This window comes from Haemaphysalis longicornis, unplaced genomic scaffold (genome assembly GCF_048455015.1).
Source record: "Haemaphysalis longicornis isolate Haplotype H1 unplaced genomic scaffold, Haemaphysalis longicornis Haplotype H1 scaffold_1, whole genome shotgun sequence".
In the NCBI taxonomy this organism is placed as follows: domain Eukaryota; kingdom Metazoa; phylum Arthropoda; class Arachnida; order Ixodida; family Ixodidae; genus Haemaphysalis; species Haemaphysalis longicornis.
The window spans coordinates 98097587-98115524 of record NW_027526203.1 but is presented as its reverse complement, the minus strand read 5'-3'; the positions used below and the strand labels follow the sequence as shown (position 1 = coordinate 98115524).

Genomic DNA, 17938 nt, shown 5'->3' with positions numbered 1-17938 from the left:
ACATCCTAATTATCGACTGAAGGGCGATGTTACCCAATATTTCACTACAACCACCTGAACGACGTTGATAAAGTAGGGTTATATCCGATTTCGCCCACAAATGTTAGCCATTTAAGAAATTCCCTGTGGCCAGAAAAATGGCTCCAGTTCTAACAAAAGTCCTTTGGTGAAGGAAAAATGTGCTCAAAACGGGAACATTCGTTGCCACTCCTAATCAAGAGCCGATAAGTCACGGCAACTACAGCGAATAAATTGAACACATAAAATTGAGTTTCCTTTCTGCGCTCACCTGCAAAAAACTCGATAGGCAGCGGGTTTCTCCTCCATCCACATACTTGAAGACAATTGCCGAAGCATGACTACGTACGTCGAAATAAATGTGCCCTCGTTCTCGCCATAGTCTGCAGCAAATGCTACGCTGACGCTATTCCTATTTACAGGTTGAAGAGGCCCTCGTTAAACAAAATGGCCCGTCCAAAAAAACCCAAATTATGCATGTTCACCAGCCCGTTTCTACAACGTTTTCAATTGTTTCGAGTACATTGCCCATGTAAAAATAATTTCGTGAGAGAAGATACCCAGACAGCCGAATGCTTTTAAAGAGGATAGTCTTTCTTGTGCAGCCTAAATGCAAAAAGTTTAGTCCATCTCTCGGTGGCTCGATTTAACATCCTGGAAAAAAAGTTAAAAGAACGACTGAGCACGTATGTATACATAGGCAAGGCCACTCCAAACTGCTGAAACTGGAGCCATGCCGCATACATGTGCACGTCATTCGAAAAAAAGAAGAATATTTGATTGATTGATTGTGGGGGTTTAACGCGCCGACGCAACGCAGGCGATGAGGCGCGCCGTAGTGGAGGGCTCCGGATTAATTTTGACCACCTGGGGATCTTTAACGTGCGCCGAAATCTCGTACACACGGGCGTTTTTGCTTTTCGCCTCCATCAGAAAAGCGGCCGCCGCGGCCGGGAATCGAACCCGCGACCTCGTGAAGAATATTTGAGACACAACATAAGTACATAACGGGCAGAAGATAGCGTTCTTTAACGTACAAAAAGCATGCGATTGGTTTTAGCGCTAGAAAATTGAAAAAAAAAAACGCGATAAAAACGGTTGCAACTGAGGTAAAATAAAACCAAAACCCTAGAAGAAAAATCGCCGGCCCTTTTTTAAGATGAAGACGGTGTAAACGCGAAGCTTTCTCCCCTGCAACCCGAGTCAAAGTCAAAGCCAAAAATCCAAACCGCTTTGACCGGAATAGTGCAGCAGTCGGATCGACGTCCGCTTCATAATGCGAAGGATCCAGGTTCTGTTCTGACAGCAGGAAGCGTTTTCTTCTTGAGGCGCTTAATATGCCTTCGATTATCATCATCATCGTTTTGCGAAACATCAGTGAGGTACGGAGAGCTTCGCTTTAAATAGGGCTCGTGCTCCCGATGCTCCAATCCCAACAGCAACAAAAGGTCCTAGCCGTGCGAACCCGGGAGAAATTAATTAAATTGGGTTAACCTCAATTGCATTTATCACAGGGTGCGTTCCCATGTGCCGTTTATACGCCTCGAGCTTCGCGATCACTGCGCCGCCTGCCGCCGCCTCTCCGCGACGTTGACGGGATGTGCGCTGCGTGGCTGATAGGGGCTCGTGCAGAGTTTTGGTTCTGTTTCGCTTATTTTCGCCTTTCCGTGCCATAAAAAAACTCGTTATGGTGACGTCTATCAGCAAAGATTACGTTTAGGTCACTTAAAAAGCAGCTGCGTCTTCGTAGAGCACGCGATCGCCACCAAGAGCTACCCGGGGACGCGGTTCTGCGCGCATCCTCGCCGCTCTTCCGGGCGTCGGCGACGGTAGCAGCGTATCACCCCTGTCTAGAGATGCAAGTTTTCATGAAAATTTGAGGTGCTTGAAAAAAAACAGGTTTTTTTCTAGTTTTTTTCAGAAAATTACGAAAACTTGGAAAAAAAGACTTGTGCGCACACTGTTTTAAAAACCCGACACATTTATTTAGTAGCACTTTCCAGAATATAATTGTTTCATTACTGCACACAAAAATTCCAGCAGAGCTTTCAGTTTCAAAATCAATGGAGTGATTTCACGTCAATTCCTAAAGTTCCGATCAAAAAGTGCGAACAGTCGTCAATCCGTGTCTGATTCGGTTCCGCTTGCCACGTCGATTCTTTGCTATGAAGCCGACGAAGCCTTCCGGACATTCAGGTTCGAGTGCACGTACGCGAGCTTCTGCACGCGATCGCCTGAAAGCCGGTTGCGTAGCTTGGTGTGCACGTTTCCGAATTCCGACCAGTTCCTTTCGCAAGCCGCAGAAGAAGGGGGAATTTGCAGTATTTGACCGGCGGTGGGATTTAAGGGTTCATTAAAGCAAAGTCCTTCCCACCACGTGGATGGGTCTAGATGTTTCGCAGACTCCCAAACTCTTTCACTGGACCAAATTCCTTTGCAAGTCCGGTATTGTGCGACGTTAGATAAAATTTTCCCGACGTCTAGCGAGAGCTTCTTTGCATGTTGGGTAATCCAGTCAAACGTGACCACAATTTGCGCGTCAGCTAGGTTCTTGCCGCGATACCTTGGATCCAGGAAATTAGCAGCAATGTGAATGGGTCGCAAACAAAACTCTTCATGCCCCCTGAGCACACGCAATATGTGAGACTTTTCGTCTTCAGTGAAGGAGCTATTTTCTAGCCTCGCTGTGATGTCACTTTTGATGGAGTGAAAAACTTCGACGACGTCTGATAACAAGGCCTGGTCAGACTCAAGCTTTGTAATGGCCGAGGAGACTGGTGTCACCAAGTCTAGGCAGCTGCGAAGGTCTTTCCAAAACACTTCCTCAAAAAAGGTGCTCAAACGCCCATCCGTTCACTTCACTAGCGCAGCACTACTGTGCTGTATTTAATTTGGCGCAGGCGCGATATTGGGCGTTGCCGCCGCGCTAAGCACGCGCGCGCGCTATCTGGTACGGCTGCCGTTGTATCGGCGCTAGCCGCTGACGCCGTGGTGCCCTAGCAGAGACTACGCAACTGAAGCCGCAGTGGTGTAATGTTCGGTTGTTCGGGAACAGCAAGGCTTGCACCCCCGTTTCCTGGCGATCACTCACGCGAAATAAATGGAGCGGTAAGAAAGAAGCACAAAAATAGTACAATTACTAAAAGTTAAACAAGAAACTTTCAAGCACGTCAAAAGGAGCTGCATAACAACACAATTCCGCGGAGGAGGGGGGGGGGGGGGGTACTGTGTTTTTTTTCAATTTTACCTTAGTTGAAAAAAAAACGAAAAAAATGTTTTTTTCCTAATTCGTTTTTGTTTTTTTCAACTGCTCACATCTCTACCCCTGTCACCTCCAAATACGTCAGGCACAAATGAATTCTACTTCGCCTCGTTTAGACTTGATACTGGCACAGTGAGAGGTTGGCTTCATTTTGCAGCCCGAAAAACGAATGCGGCTTCGTTTCGAATATATACCTCACAGAAAAATATGTTTCGGGGATGTGATTAGCCAATCCCGGACAACAACTTATGCCTTTTATAAGAATATAAACCATGCCAAAATGTTAAGTATATTTCAAGCCTGTACGTCGTTGAATATGTGCCCACACACGCCTTATAGCAAGAACCAAGGCAATCTAATATGGAACCACGGAAAAATACATGCTGTGCAAGTGCGGAAGAAACAATAGCTGTAACGGAAATTAAAAAAATACAGTGCAGCTTCTGACATGCTAAAGACGTTTGTCGAAGCTCGCCAGACCAACTATACGCGAAATGCACTGCTATTTCGCGAGATATAGGTGGGGGGTAGGGGTGGGGGACGCTGTGTACAAATGCGGAGTGGAATCAAGCAATGAGCGTTTTAGTAATCACACACACAAATATCGCGGTCACTGTCGTTTTGTTTTTCGACTTCAACGAACAGCTGATCGCTCGGAGGACGCATTTTTGGAAGTATGCAGGGTAGGCAGTTCACAACCGATGAAGGGTGTCGTTGGAAGAGTGTGGTATGTGATTAAGGCCCTATGATTTCAGTTTCTCCTTTATTCTGCAGGCTCCCTGTGCCATGTGACGATATTTCGAAGAAGCGTTTAATCGCGGACGCCGATTATATATTAAGCCCGTGGGCGCGCTCCTCGCAGAGGATATACGTAGCAGACGAATGTTTGCGGGCGCTCCCCTCACGACAAGACGACTCTTTGTCGTGTGCTGATCCCTGAGTATAATTCTGGATTATCCATCGTACTTACGTTGAATATTCCCGAAATTAACACACACTGGCTTGTAAATGGTGGTGATCAATATCTGAGGTATATTATTGGCAAAAGTAACTGGCGTGGTGTCAGGTATGAGTGTTCCACTGAATATGTAAGCGCACAAAACTGATTTACATCGTAGTGTATACCCGTAGCATGAGCATCTGAGGAACCGGTGGTTACAGAGACACTGCTAGTAAATTCAGCGCAGTGTAACAACAATCAGGTCCATGACGCCGGTTCCGCGACCCTGGCCTGTGACACACACCTGGGGCTTATACAGACCGAATATACCACACTAAGATCCCGTAAGAAGCATTTACACTCTCGTAAACCCACCCCATTTGCGAACAGAGTGACTGCTCCACATAAACATGGATTTCCAACGCCCGCAAACGCTAAATCTCACTCGTGAACGTGCAGCAAAAGCTACGGTGACAGTGGGGAGCGTTAAGGAGACTCCCGCGCCTGTTTTCGAAACGGGCCGCTAGGGGGATTTCAGTGGCGCCCCTACAGGCCGCGCTCGAGGCGTATACAGCTTCTTTCCCGTCTTCGCGGACAGTCCGCCATGTAAGCCCCGTTCCAATTTGAACGAAGCAGTCAACAAAGACTGCTTCCACGAGACAGCATCGAAGTCAGCAACGATGCAGGCTACCTGCCTGTCTAAACTAATAAGTGACGCCAGCGCCACCTTTTTGCGTAATAATGTTGAAATAAAAGCACTGGTTCTTTTATTGAAACATTAAGTGGAATTTACTAGTGATGAAGATGACTGTGTTTAATTTTAAATCGCGTAACGTTTGTAATAACAACGGTAATATTGGTTTGCTTAGCACGAGGTCGCGGGTTCGATTCCCGGCAGCGGCGGCCGCTTTTCTGATGGAGGAAAAGCAAAAACGCCCGTGTGTACGAGATTTCGGCGCATGTTAAAGATCCCCAGGTGGTCAAAATTAATCCGGAGCCCTCCACTACTGCGCACCTCATCGCCTGAGCAGCGTCGGCGCGTTAAACCCTACAATCAATCAAATCAATCAATATTGGTTACGAAACTTGCGGCTTGCGCAACTCAACGTGTCTGCTACGAAGCTATAGTGAAAGTATTCTAGTTCACTATAACGAAGCTGTCGTCTGCGCCACAGTGTACTAGAAGGGAAAGGTGTGTCGTTCGGGGCCGAGTAGGGGGGTCCGTTTTGCGATGAAAATTCCTGCTGAGGAACTCCTGTTGTAAGCAGCGCCCCTGGCGGCAGCGGCGGCCGCAGCGGTTGCTGCTTCCCGGGTGTTGCTCGCTGCTCGCTGTACGAGCTCTCATCGAGCGTTCTGGTGGGTGCCGTTAAAACGCAGTGCCGTGCTTTCTGAACCATTTTCTTTGCTTTTCACGAACTATGCACTTATCTTGAGCGACTTGCCCGGAAGACTGCTTTGACCGAGTTTCAATGTAGGAATAAGCGATTCCCGGCCCGAGTACGAGCGTTGTGAGTACGCGAGCCCGGCAACGAAGTGAGGCGCCGTGAAATTGCCGTACTCGATCGCCAACGCGCGCCGATAGCGTACGCGTCGACCGGGTGCTGGCGGAGTGCTTGATTAGCGCGGGTTGTGCTGTAAGAAAAGTAGGCAAGAGATGAGGACGCAGGAGGAGTAGTTAAAAGGGAAACGGGGAGAGAAAATAATATGCAAAGGCAGGAAGCGGTGGCAGGATGAAACTTAGAACCGCGAGGGAGGGAGTGAGAGTTCGGGCTGCGAGACGGGGCGGGCACCGGAGAGCGAGTACGGCAATTTCTGCATGCCTTATTTTTGTTGTCGCGTTTCAAGAGTATGACAAGGATATCACGACGGCGGCAGTCGGATTCACATGTGCGGTAGCTGTGGCGCATTGCACGGTTGGTTGCTAGTTTTGGGTAGGGGTGAAGGGGGGGGGGGGGGGGGGATTTCACGACACCTGAGAGGCGCCAGCCAAGGCTCGAAAAATCACATATTTCTGGGCCACAATTCACGGCGAGCGGGCTCCACGGGCACCCGAAAAAGCGACCTTTTCTCGTTGCATGATCGCAGTCCGCTATTGCAGAGCGGCACAAAGCAAAAGTTGTACCTTTTATCCCGACGCCTCTCCATCATTGCATGCACAAATCACATTCCTGAGACTTTTTTCACTCGCTATGTGGAATGTCCAACGATAAAACGATGCGCGAAACGGCTGTAAGTTTCTTGCATCAGAACGACGACGGAGGTACGCAGCCGCAGACGACAATATGCAGAGGTGACAGGTCAGCTCGACAAGTATCGTCTGTTATATCGCCTGTGACCATTTTTATTATTTTATAACAGTAAATAGTCTTATTTCTCCATTTTACTGCATCACGTTTCGTAAAACATGTCAAACAACGGGAAAGAGCGGAACAATCAAAGTGAAAAGGAGTCCGCGTGTCGTCTGCTCCCAACCCGCGGAGCAAGCAGGCACACCAAGCGCCACCTGCGCCGGCGGGCCATCGCCTGGGAACTCCTGTTGCAGCCAGCGCCACCTACAATGTTTCATCGCAAAAAGGACCCTCGCGTTCCATTGGTTTTTCTCCCCGGACGACACACCTCTACATTCTAGTATTTGCGCTGGTGTTGCGTTTACGACCGCGGCGCCGTTCCAATTTTATTCCTTTAGACGTCTAGTTAGACTGCTTCATAGGCTGTCTACCAAGCTGTCCGCGAAGCTGTCAGCCACAGAGATGAGAGGGTGTTACTTCGCACGGGTGGCAGAAGACTATCGTCTTTCTAAGGCATTTTCCGATAGGCGAACAGATTTGGCGCGATAGTTTTTCCTGGTAAAAATATAACCCCGAACTTTTGAAATACATTTCAAGCCCCCCGTTCACAACATGGCCAGTGGCACACAAGTTTTCCGCTAGCATAAGAAATGATGAAACCTGGAAACAAAATACTGATGACAAGTAATGCCATAGTGGCATGCACCGGAAGGTTCTCTCAGTTTGTTATTCGGCATAAAGGCGCAAAACCACACGATCGGGCGCTTAAGAGCTACGCTCTAAAACAACGTCGTAGAGACGTGTAGCGGGGCGCAGAAGCGGTCTCGGCACGGCGCCCGGTAAGCAGTGGGCGCACCTGCGCGTCTGTGCATCTGCTCAACCGCCTCCATCCCATCTACGCACGCGCGGGCGCACGCACCGGTTGACTACAGGGCACCGTAGCGGAGCCTGGTGTCCGCCCTGCTGTAACTCTCTAACAGCTTAAAAAGGACTTCGCGGCGTCTCATACAAAGCATACTCATAATGTAAGAAACAAAAAAAAGAATAGACATTGAAATTTCAGTTTGCGTAGCATAAGTTGAAGACCGGTAAAATGTCCATACACACCTGCGTTCCGCGTACAAAGGAAGCATTGTCGGAGGGTAGCCGGATAACGTCGTCTGCACTCCGATGATGACACCAAATATCACCACCGAGGCAAATGCGGCCATACCTCCAAACGCTGGTCTTCTGCAAAAAGACAGTTCAACACGCACGGCGTGAAAGAATGATAATGAAAGAGGAAAAATGACACGAATGAAATTTGACCGGAGAGCCAGCTGTCCAAAGGAAATTATTCTTCCTAGAAAATTATGCAAGAGTAACATATGGATGCAATGATGAAATATAAAATTATGGCGATAAAAATGATGGAATGAAGCAGCATTGCTTCAACTGCACCTCGTGCTATTACCCGCACCGGCAGCGGAACAAACAGGATTTCAATTTGCGAACGAAGTTTGAAACACCGTCCGTGGGCAGCACGATTTTTGAATAAGAGTAGAGCGTGACGGGACACCTCTTTCAGCAACCAGTGTAGACCATTTGTCGTGTTCTGCATGTCAACCTGGTTAGGACTATTTAGAAATGCTCAAACATAACGGCAAAACTTTGATTCGACTAGATGATGATGATAGGTTTCTTGGCGCGAGGGCATCAAGGCCAAAGAGCGCCAGTACTATGGTGAGGATTTTTCAAGTGGGAATATAAAGTACAGAATATAGAATAAAAGGTATCTAAAATTTCTGTTACAAAAAAGAATTGGTGTAGAGGGCCAAGTAAAAACATTTGTCACTATGACAGGAACGGGAATGGTCATGCGACCCACCAGCTCATTTCCCGCAACAGAACCTATGATGTCACATGAGCTAAGCTCTGCGATTGGCGGAGGCTGGCAGAAGCAGACGCCAATTAGGTAGAGCTTAGAAACTAGACGAACGAGCGATTTGCGCTTAAATTAAGGGCACATTCTTTACAAAGCAATAAGAATGATGGGACAAACAGTGGAAGTTACGAAAGCACATGTAAACATAAAAGTACTGATGCGTTCTACTGTTCGTACTGCGCACAGCATGCTTGGTTTAGCTGCACAGCACTACGGTGCTTGGGGTTGTCTCATACGACACTGGCCGATTGACGCAAGCAACGGTGTCTTACGTGACCCCATTTGTCGAGCGAGCACTGTTTCAGGGAACGAATATTTTCTCCCAGAACAAAAACAAGCCAGGTTTAAATGCGGGCAAAAACAAACCAAATGCTTTCCACGGTATGGTGGCGCCATCTAGGTTACGGAACGTAAAGAAACGCGGGAACAAACCAACACTGCTGTACAGGGTGGAGACAACCTTTGAACGGTCCCGTGCCGCCGCAATTGGGCCAACGGGCTCAACGCGTTATTCTTTTCGTTTCCCACGAGACCTAGCAACGCGAAACAGACAATATGATTCAAACTTCTTCAGTAAACCGCGTTGCGGCGATAATTTTAGCGCGGTTTTGACACAATGACTTGCTTCGGCGGCGAGCGAGCAACCGAAAATGGCGGTGCCAGCGTATACGTGTCTCTACCCTGTACGGCGGATGCGTGAATGAAGGTATTCTAGGCTGCAGAGCGGTCGGTTCCTGTGATGTCATTTGGGACCACGAAAACACACGATTGAGCGGGAAAATCAAAATTTTAACCTAAAGTGTTTAATTTCTCAGTGAATAAAGCACCATTTGTATCCGGACAAGCGCTGGGGGCACTATAAAACACGAAATCTTTCAAATAAAACCAACTTGCATTTTCTCTTCATGGCTCCTTTAAAAATCTACGTCTGAGAGGTACTTAAGAACACGGTTAACAGAGAAAAGTGGCTCGTCTGATAAAAACAGCAATGGGTGTTGAGGGATCATGCGTGTGTACAATTCGGAAAATGAAGCTTTCTTTGCGGTTCAAGTAGTTTGCATTCTACCAGTACGTGAATGACTGATAGCGACCCTCCACACCTCAAGCAGCGTGGCTGTTCTGTTCTTTTCAATAGGTACGCATGTGTAGCATGGGTATGGCCTATGCGCAGTCTACAGAGAGTAACCTCTGTGATCCTGTCCCGTTTCTCACGGATCGATCTACCTAACTTGGGTTTTACCATGTGCAATTTGTTTGCTGTTTGCCCATTCCAATCTTCCTGCCATTGGTCGCGCAGCCTCTTACGTACGTACGCTTTAAGATCCTCGTACGGGACGCTTTGAATATCTAGGTCACTCCGAAGAGCTGCAGTTACAGCATTCCTGTCTGCTTGCTCATTTCCGGCTATGCCGCAGTGACCTGGGACCCAACAGACTGTGATTTCAAGTTTTTGTTTGTGGGCTGAGCACAGTAGTTTTAGCAATTGATTAAAGACTGGATTTTTTTGTAACTTTCGTGACGCTAAAGCCTGCACAGCACTTTTAGAATCAGTGAATATCAATGACTTTTGGACATTGTTCTCAATAATATATTCTACAGCCAATACAAGGCCGTGTGCTTCAGCAGTGAATATAGATGTGGCTTCAGGCATAGTCTTTGACGTGGAAAAGTTTGGACCATGTGCAGCACATGATACTGCACCAGCTGACTAGGAAGCATCTGTGTAGAACTCAGATGCTCTGTACTTGTTCTGCAAAAACAAAAAAATGCTGCAAAATTAATTCGTTTGGAGCGGTTCTTTTGTCAATCTTCATAAAAGAGAGATCATAAGAGATAGGGCAGAGTTCCCATGGAGGGAAAAAGTCAGCAAAGCTGGTTTTCTGAGCGTCAGTGGAGGATATTCCCAGGCCTGTGGCCAGTGCCCTCACTTACAGAAGAAATGGCTCAGCCATGGCAGGTCGCTTTTCAAAAAGCTTGATTGCCTGGTTACCTAGAGTGCTGTTCGGGTGTCCGGTCAAGGATGTCACTTTTAGAGCATAATTCAACCCAGTGTACTTCCGCTGTGTTTCAAGAGACCACTGATTGGCTTCCACATACAGGCTTAAAACAGGGCTTGTTCGGAAGCGCCTGTAGCCAGACAAAGGTCAAGATGGTACACAGGGTCTAACATCTTTAGTGCTGTTCTCGCGGCAGATTGATAAACAAGACACCCGTAGTCGATGCGGGACCTCACAAGGCTATTGAATAAGGCCAATAGGAACTTTGTGTCAGTACCCCAAGACTGGTGTGAGAGGAGTTTCAGGATCCTGACTGTATCCAAACATTTAACTTTAAGGCGTTTGAGTTGTGCAATGAATGAAAGTTTGTCATCAAGCACAACCCCAAGGAACTTGTGCTCATTTTTTACTGCTATGGGTGTTTCATTGAGTTTAATAACAGGATCTGGGCGGATACCACGCTGCCTCGAGAAGACCACACACGTGCTTTTTTCTGGGTTAAAACAGAAGCCATTCTCATATGCCCATTTTGTACGTTTGCAGCTAGTTGGATTTGCTTCTCACAAATGGACGTATTACATGATTTAAAGGCAATGTGCACATCATGAACATATAGCGAGTAGGATATGGAGCGAGACAGTGCAGTTCCTAACGAATTCATTTTAACAATAAAAAGGGTGCAGCTGAGCACACCACCCTGCGGCACTCCATTTTCTTGGACGAACATCTTCGAGAGGACATTTCCAACCCTAACCTGAAAGGTGCGCTCCGAAAGGTAATCTTTCAAACTGTTCAGCATGTTTCCACAAACTCCAAGGGGGCGCAGATCACAAAGAATACCGTAATGCCAGGCTGTGTCGTAAGCTCTCTGGAACTTTGATTCGACTAGACCAGCGCTACATACCACGACTGTGTGGAGGGGATGAACCAGGCAGAATTATTGCACAGACTGACGTAGCAAACATTGAGCAGCGCCGACGAAACGCAAAGGCCATAAAAATTCATTCATTCAGTCATTCATTCATTCATTTTTATTTCCTTAAGGACCGCACTAGGGGGTATTACATAAGGGGTGGATATACAGAAAAATACACATTTGAACGCATTAGTTCTATGAACACAGGTGACTACTGACATTTGCTATGAAGTTTAATGGGCAGGTGGTTGAAACAATGGAGCAGGGAAGGTCGTTCCAATCTTTGGCTGCACGGGGAAAAAAAGAAGCGGAAAAGGTGACAGTTCTGGTACGATAACGGGACACTTGAAGTGGATGGCCGGTGCGGTGTGAAATGTATGTCGGGGGAAGGATGTAGGGGGCTACATTTAGTGAAGAGTGAAAAATTTTGTGAAAGAGGGAAAGGGTGGCGATACGGCGGCGGACAGAAAGTGGTGATAAGCCAGATTGTGCTTTCAAGGATGAAACGCTAATGTTGTACGAGTACAGGGAATGAATAAATCGGGCGGCACGATTTTGGACAGATTCAAGATCATTTATGAGATATGTTTGGGGCGGGTTCCATATGGCGGAGGCATATTCAAGTTTTGATCTGATGAGGGACTGGTAAGCGAGCAACTTTACGTGAGGGGGCGCATGGCGTAGGTGACGTTTTAGGAAGCGAAGTGTTTTGTTTGGGGATGAAATGACGTTAGTAATATGCGCATTCCACGTAAGATCGCAAGACAATGTGACACCTAGATATTTGTAGGATGATTGTGACTGTACAGTGACGTTCGCGATGTGATATGAAAAAAGAAAGGGATTTTTACGGCGGGAAAAGGAAACAAGTTTACATTTGTTCGGGTTAAGAGATAGAAGCCATTTATCGCACCATTCTTGAATGTGGTTAAGGTCTTGCTGGAGGACCACTTGGTCGTCAGCGTTAGTTACTGTTTGATAGATTACGCAGTCATCCGCAAACATGCGGATTTTGCAAGATACGCTGAGGGGTAAGTCGTTAATGTATATTAGGAATAAAAGGGGGGCAAGAACCGAACCTTGAGGTGCACCTGATGTTACTTTGAGACACTCTGAAGATTTGTTATTGACATGCACGAATTGAGAACGGTTAGTTAGAAACGCTTCGATCCACTTTAGTACATCTGTGTTTAAGTTTAACTGGGATAATTTTAGCATAAGTCTTTGGTGGGGAACTGTGTCGAATGCCTTTGCGTAATCTAGAAAGATAGCGTCAGTTTGTAAGTTGTTGTCAAGATTAGCATGCAGGTCGTGAAGAAATATTGCTAGTTGTGTTTCGCAAGAGAATCCTTTCCGAAAACCATGTTGGCTAGGATGAAAGAAGTTGTTAGAGTCTAGAAAGTTTACAATCTGAGAGTAGATGACATGTTCTATGATTTTTCAGGGGACGCTTGTTAGAGAAATTCACTGTCCGTTTCCCTCTCGGAAGGTGTGTTCGTTGGGTGTGTTAACGCGGTGGCTTCCCTGCGAGAGTGTCGGACTTTCGTGCTGAGGTCAGGTCGTCGTCAAAGCAGTCTGTCCCACACGTTGCAGCTTTCGCCGAAGTGGCCACCGAGAAAGTGGCTTTGGAACGAGGCCTACGCGCTCCTCAACCCTTCCAAGTTGGCATCTTGGCGCCGACGTCTTTTTGCGGCATTCCTTGACTCCCGGTATGCCTCGTCCGTTCTCGCTCGTCGCTTACGGTCGCTCGCCTTACGGTGTAACGCCGTCGACAATTACACTCGCGTCGTTGTTATCGGTCTCCATTCACATCGAATTTTTTTATTAAAGGGGTACTGACACCAATTTTGGGCGTTTTGTGAGCGGCCTGCGACGCATGCACCATACTTTAATTCGATCCATTTATCGCGTCGAGGGAACAGAACGTGGAGCGGCGCCCAGCAAACGGACATCAGCATGGCATCACTCCGTCATATAGATGGTTAGGTAGCCGTGTGCCTCCAACGTTCGGCAGAAGCTCGTGACATCACTTCACGCACGCCGCCCAGCAAGCGGCGACTAAGCGTTGGCGTGTTCAAACTGATGCACGTAGCCAGAGCTACAGGCATAAACGCTCCCTAGGGAGGCTCTCTTGCCAAAAAACAGTTCCACACGCGGGAAAGGAGCCGAAAATATAGACTAGAATCGCAACAAAAGTCGCCATGAGGACTTTTATTGAAGGCGGTCATCAAACAACCACCGTGATGGTAGGCCTAAACGCCTACAGGCAGCTCAGCCGCTGAGCTACGGTAGCGGGGTGGTCAAAACAACGCCCTCACCGGCCTCCACAATGTTTTGACGTCCGCACAGAACGGTGAGGTCACAGTGTGGTTCTGTCATACGCGCCCTGGAAGCGCGGGAAGCCGAAACGGGCGTTTTTTAGCCCGTTGTATGTAGTTCATTACTTATCGTGCGCTCTAGTATTACAAGTGCTGTTTCGGGTTTGCCAGGCCGTTAGGCATCAATGAAAGCAATAAAAAAGAAGCATAAAAATTTGACGTCAGAACTGAATGCTGCACGGGCAGCACACAGTGCGCGGAAAAATAAGCTTACAAACTCCCAGCTCGAACCAATCACTTAAGGTCGGCCTCACTTCCGAACACAAATGCACTGCCGGGAAGACATTTTTTTCGCGATCAATATAAGCCATTTGATATCAAAATATCAAGGCCCTAAGGCGTTATCAGTGTAAGTTTGGCCTTTGTAAGCTCCCTTTCCGACATTGAGTTTTTCCGCGCGGATGCTATACAATTCCGCCTCCAAGCCATAGAGAGTTTCGCTGGAAAATAGGGCGGAATGGGATCCAGCACACGGTGCTTCCAATTGCGGTGGCGCATCCGGACCTGCAGACACTATGACGGCCTACCATTCCGTCTCCGTCCGGTTTTGTACAAAACATGCAGTATAAAATAAAGGGTTGTTAGTTTTCGGGTTCTATATTTTTTGAAAATCGGGGGATGGAAATCAGGTTCTATTTTTCGAACTGATATACGGGGAGAAATAGGGTGTTTTTTTGAAACCCAACTATATTCAGGTTTTTCGGGTGAAGTCGATAGATGAACTTAGTTCATTTTAATGCACTCGGTTTGTTTTAGAAAGTATCACGAGCTTTTTAACTCTAACGCGTTAAAATTGTTGTTTATTTCAAGCTGGCAATCGGGGGGACTTCAGGGTGCTCTTTAAAATGCTCTCCGAAATTTGGGATTTGTTTGGAAATGAATAAATAATGACAGTAAAGAGCATTGATAACCTCCTGAAACATTTCATTCACAAAAAGCTGGTCATCGATTGTTCCCTTATCCTTATTTACATACATTACTGTGATTTGCTTGCGCAACTTGCCGGTCTTCATTCGAGGCATGTCTGATCGCTCAACGTACCTCAGCTGGCAGAAGGTTCTATCGACAACCCAGCTTCAATTAGCTAGGCACAACAATGCCAAGGTAGCATTTGCCAGCCTGGGCTAGCGAGTGGTAGGGTCGAGCCAACACTCAATGAATTCGGAGGCTGTGTTTGTGGGGCTTGCTTCCCGCAAAAACTGGTTGAGAACGGGGGAACGTCACACCACAATTGTGCACATCGCTCCTTTGAAGAGGTGCGTTCGCGGAGAAATCGGGTTTAACCCGAATCTACTGAAACATGATCGGGGTGTAAGAATCACTTGAAATCGGGTTTTACCTGAAAACGAACAACCCAACGTATAAATGACGTCATCGCTCACCTAATGAGGAGGAAGACGATGAGAAAGAGGGAGCAGTGGAGCTGCCAATCTGCGCTGATGTACCACAGGCTTGGGAGGCACTGCCAATGAGAAGGACAACAAAAGCCAATAATTAAAATCACAATTAAAAAAGACCCACCACGAGTGCGTTGCGAAGGAACTACGAGGACGTTTGCGTGCCACAGGCGCATTGAGCGCGACCGGTGCCGTTTTTACGGCGACCATGCAGGTATACCAGGTAGCACACCAAACACTTCGCTGAACTAGCTGGGCTACTTTTACTACATCATGATGATTCGGGTGCGCAAAATAAGAGACGTAAGCGAGGCTTACTTTTGACTTGTATTTGTCGGCCAACCTGAACGGCCAACAACAGCGGTGAAGTTTGCGTAAAGCGCTGGACACATGTACGACTAGTGCACGCGATTCGCATGCGACTGATCGTTACGATTGATTGTTAGGACCCGTTTTGGTGTCGATCGCTGGTCGGAGGAGGCTCGCGACGTGCGACTGACAAGCCAGATGCAGTCGTGCCATCGTTGAGATCGTCGTGAGGCCACAGCCAATGAGAGCCCGCTGAGCCCGCAACCGGTTTGCGTTGCTCGGGTCGGCTCGGGCAGCTCGGGTGATGGGAACTTTAGGCTTAGCTTCCTGGCGGATATCTGATCGCCGCTATCTGTGCAGCAGCGAATGACATCCGTAACACAACATTTCACCACACCATCATCCCCTTTCTCGCATGTGGAACTTTATTTAACCTATAACTGCCGTTTGAGCGATCGGTGACCAAGACATCTGCGTAGCATGTTTCGATGCTTCCGCGCAGGTATTGCCATCTCGACCCGTCGGCGCACCACGCGCCGCGCGCCGCTGCGACCGGTCAGCGTAGGCTTGCATTGCGGCAGATATCTGATCGCCGCTTTTAAAATAAGCCCTGGTAACAATCCCTCGCACAATTTTTCACCACACTAACACCTACTTTCTCGCATGTGGAACTTCATTTTAACGATAAGTTTGATTCAGAAGAGCAGCGACAAGCGGTTGCTACCGTGGTCTGCGCCGGTTCGAGCCGCTGAGTGTGCCGAGCTGGCAGGCACGGCCGGCGTGTGCGCGGACTGTTTCCGAAGGCAGAAAACGTTTCACGATTGTCTGCTTTATCCATTTCTTGTGAACAAACGCGCGGAATCTACAAATTCAGCTCAGCGATCGTCGTAGTTGACCATAGAGCAAAACAGTGGGCGGAGCGACGCCGACGACGCATCGTACACGCGCATCGGGTCATGTGTCTCAAATTCACGCGTACAACAAGTTGTGGCGGCAGTCGTAACGATCAGTCGCATGCGAATCGCGTGCACCAGTCGTACATGTGTCCAGCGCTTAATACATCGCCTAGCTGTGCCCCTACTCGGTACAGGGTACAGCAAAACGCGCGTGCCTTACATCTTAGAGGAAGTTATTGTGTAGCACAGGTGTTCAGAAACTATCGCCTGTAGAGGTCCTCTTTGTTGCGCATAGTGATAAATCAATTTAAACAGCCCCCGTTATTCTTTCTCAGACATACTCGTCTACTTGCAGGTATACAAGGAACCATGTGCACCCTTTAACCATGCCAAATTTCTTCTGGCTTGCTTATGCTTGAATATTTTGAGAACTTTGTTTTCAAGTACGAAACATCAATCAGCTGAATTTGTGGCTAGAAAAAAAAAACTGCTTACAAGCTGCTTAAATTACACAACACTAGAACAAAAAATATCTACTTTAGTTGTGGTGTGCAAAGCGCACGCTGATAACTTCTAATAATGTACTTGAAGGACTAGGCGCAAATGCGAAAGTGTACAGCTCTCGTCATCGGCCCATAACGACTGTGACCGCAGTGGAATACCTACAAGATATGAGAAAGCGCAGTACGCTCTATCATAGTAGCTCAGTGCGCTCCATGCAGTAAAACGAATTTAAGTATAGTTTTTCGTACGCTGTAGTATTTTTGCCGTATAACACGGTGCCCTTCTGCCCTATTTCCGAATCACATTCCCCTTTTACTTTCATTTCCACTAGAATGTTGAAATTTAAATATACCTTACAGAAGTTCCGACAAACGCTTTCACTCTTTCCGTCGAGACTGGAAGCATTTCGAAAACCATAGTTATTGCCAGTTCCGAACGGCATTACATGATTCCCAAGCTTGCACCACCCACATCGTAGTGAAAGCGCTATATGGCCCATTCCAAGAAAATGTGTAGGCGGAGTGACTGTGACCCATGGTAACAGAAAGTACATTGTCTGCGAATGGGGTTATGTACCGGCTGACTACACCATTGGCTGCGACGCCTCATGTGGCTGTGAATGCATGCAGGAATGCGGCGGCTTCACGTCCCAACTTGGTATGGCCGGGTCTACGTTAGGGCTATCGTTAAAGGGGCACTGACACAAAACATTTTGCCTCTTGCTTTTTTTTTGGTTGCGACAAGTAGCTAGTGACCTACTTATAACCTGTAGAAACCTCATTTGCTTCAGCGTGCCACAGTTGTTTAATTAAAGGAATTTTCAATGCGGGCAGTCGCAGTTTCGGTTTCAGCGGGTGCCGCGAAACGATGTATTTTTTGTGAACAAAGCTGACCACGTGACCGTCGGAGGGATATCACAGAGCAGAGCTGCCGTAGCACTGTCGAATCCGCGTCGCCGGCCGTTTCTGCGAATGCTCCCACGAACTGATCTCCTGAACCGCTTAATTAAAAAGCGACCGAGTGCAGTAAAGGCGCTGCGAGTGCAAATGCTGCCGCGGCTAGAGAACGACGCGCGGCGGTCGAGACAGTGGGTGGCACGACGCGCGCTG

At 47.6% G+C, this 17938-nt stretch overlaps 1 protein-coding gene across 3 annotated transcripts in view; it reads right to left on the bottom strand.

The window, feature by feature from the left end:
* The window catches only part of LOC144178324 (nose resistant to fluoxetine protein 6-like), a 305623-nt gene that overhangs the window by 5790 nt on the left and 281895 nt on the right, over nucleotides 1–17938 (bottom strand). For all 3 annotated transcript variants that reach the window (XM_077706081.1, XM_077706099.1, XM_077706090.1), the window contains 2 exons: nucleotides 15106–15185; nucleotides 7616–7738 (listed from right to left, as the gene is read on the bottom strand). In XM_077706081.1, coding sequence (XP_077562207.1) covers nucleotides 7616–7738; nucleotides 15106–15185 — 203 coding nt within the window. The remainder of the gene's footprint in view (nucleotides 1–7615; nucleotides 7739–15105; nucleotides 15186–17938) is intronic.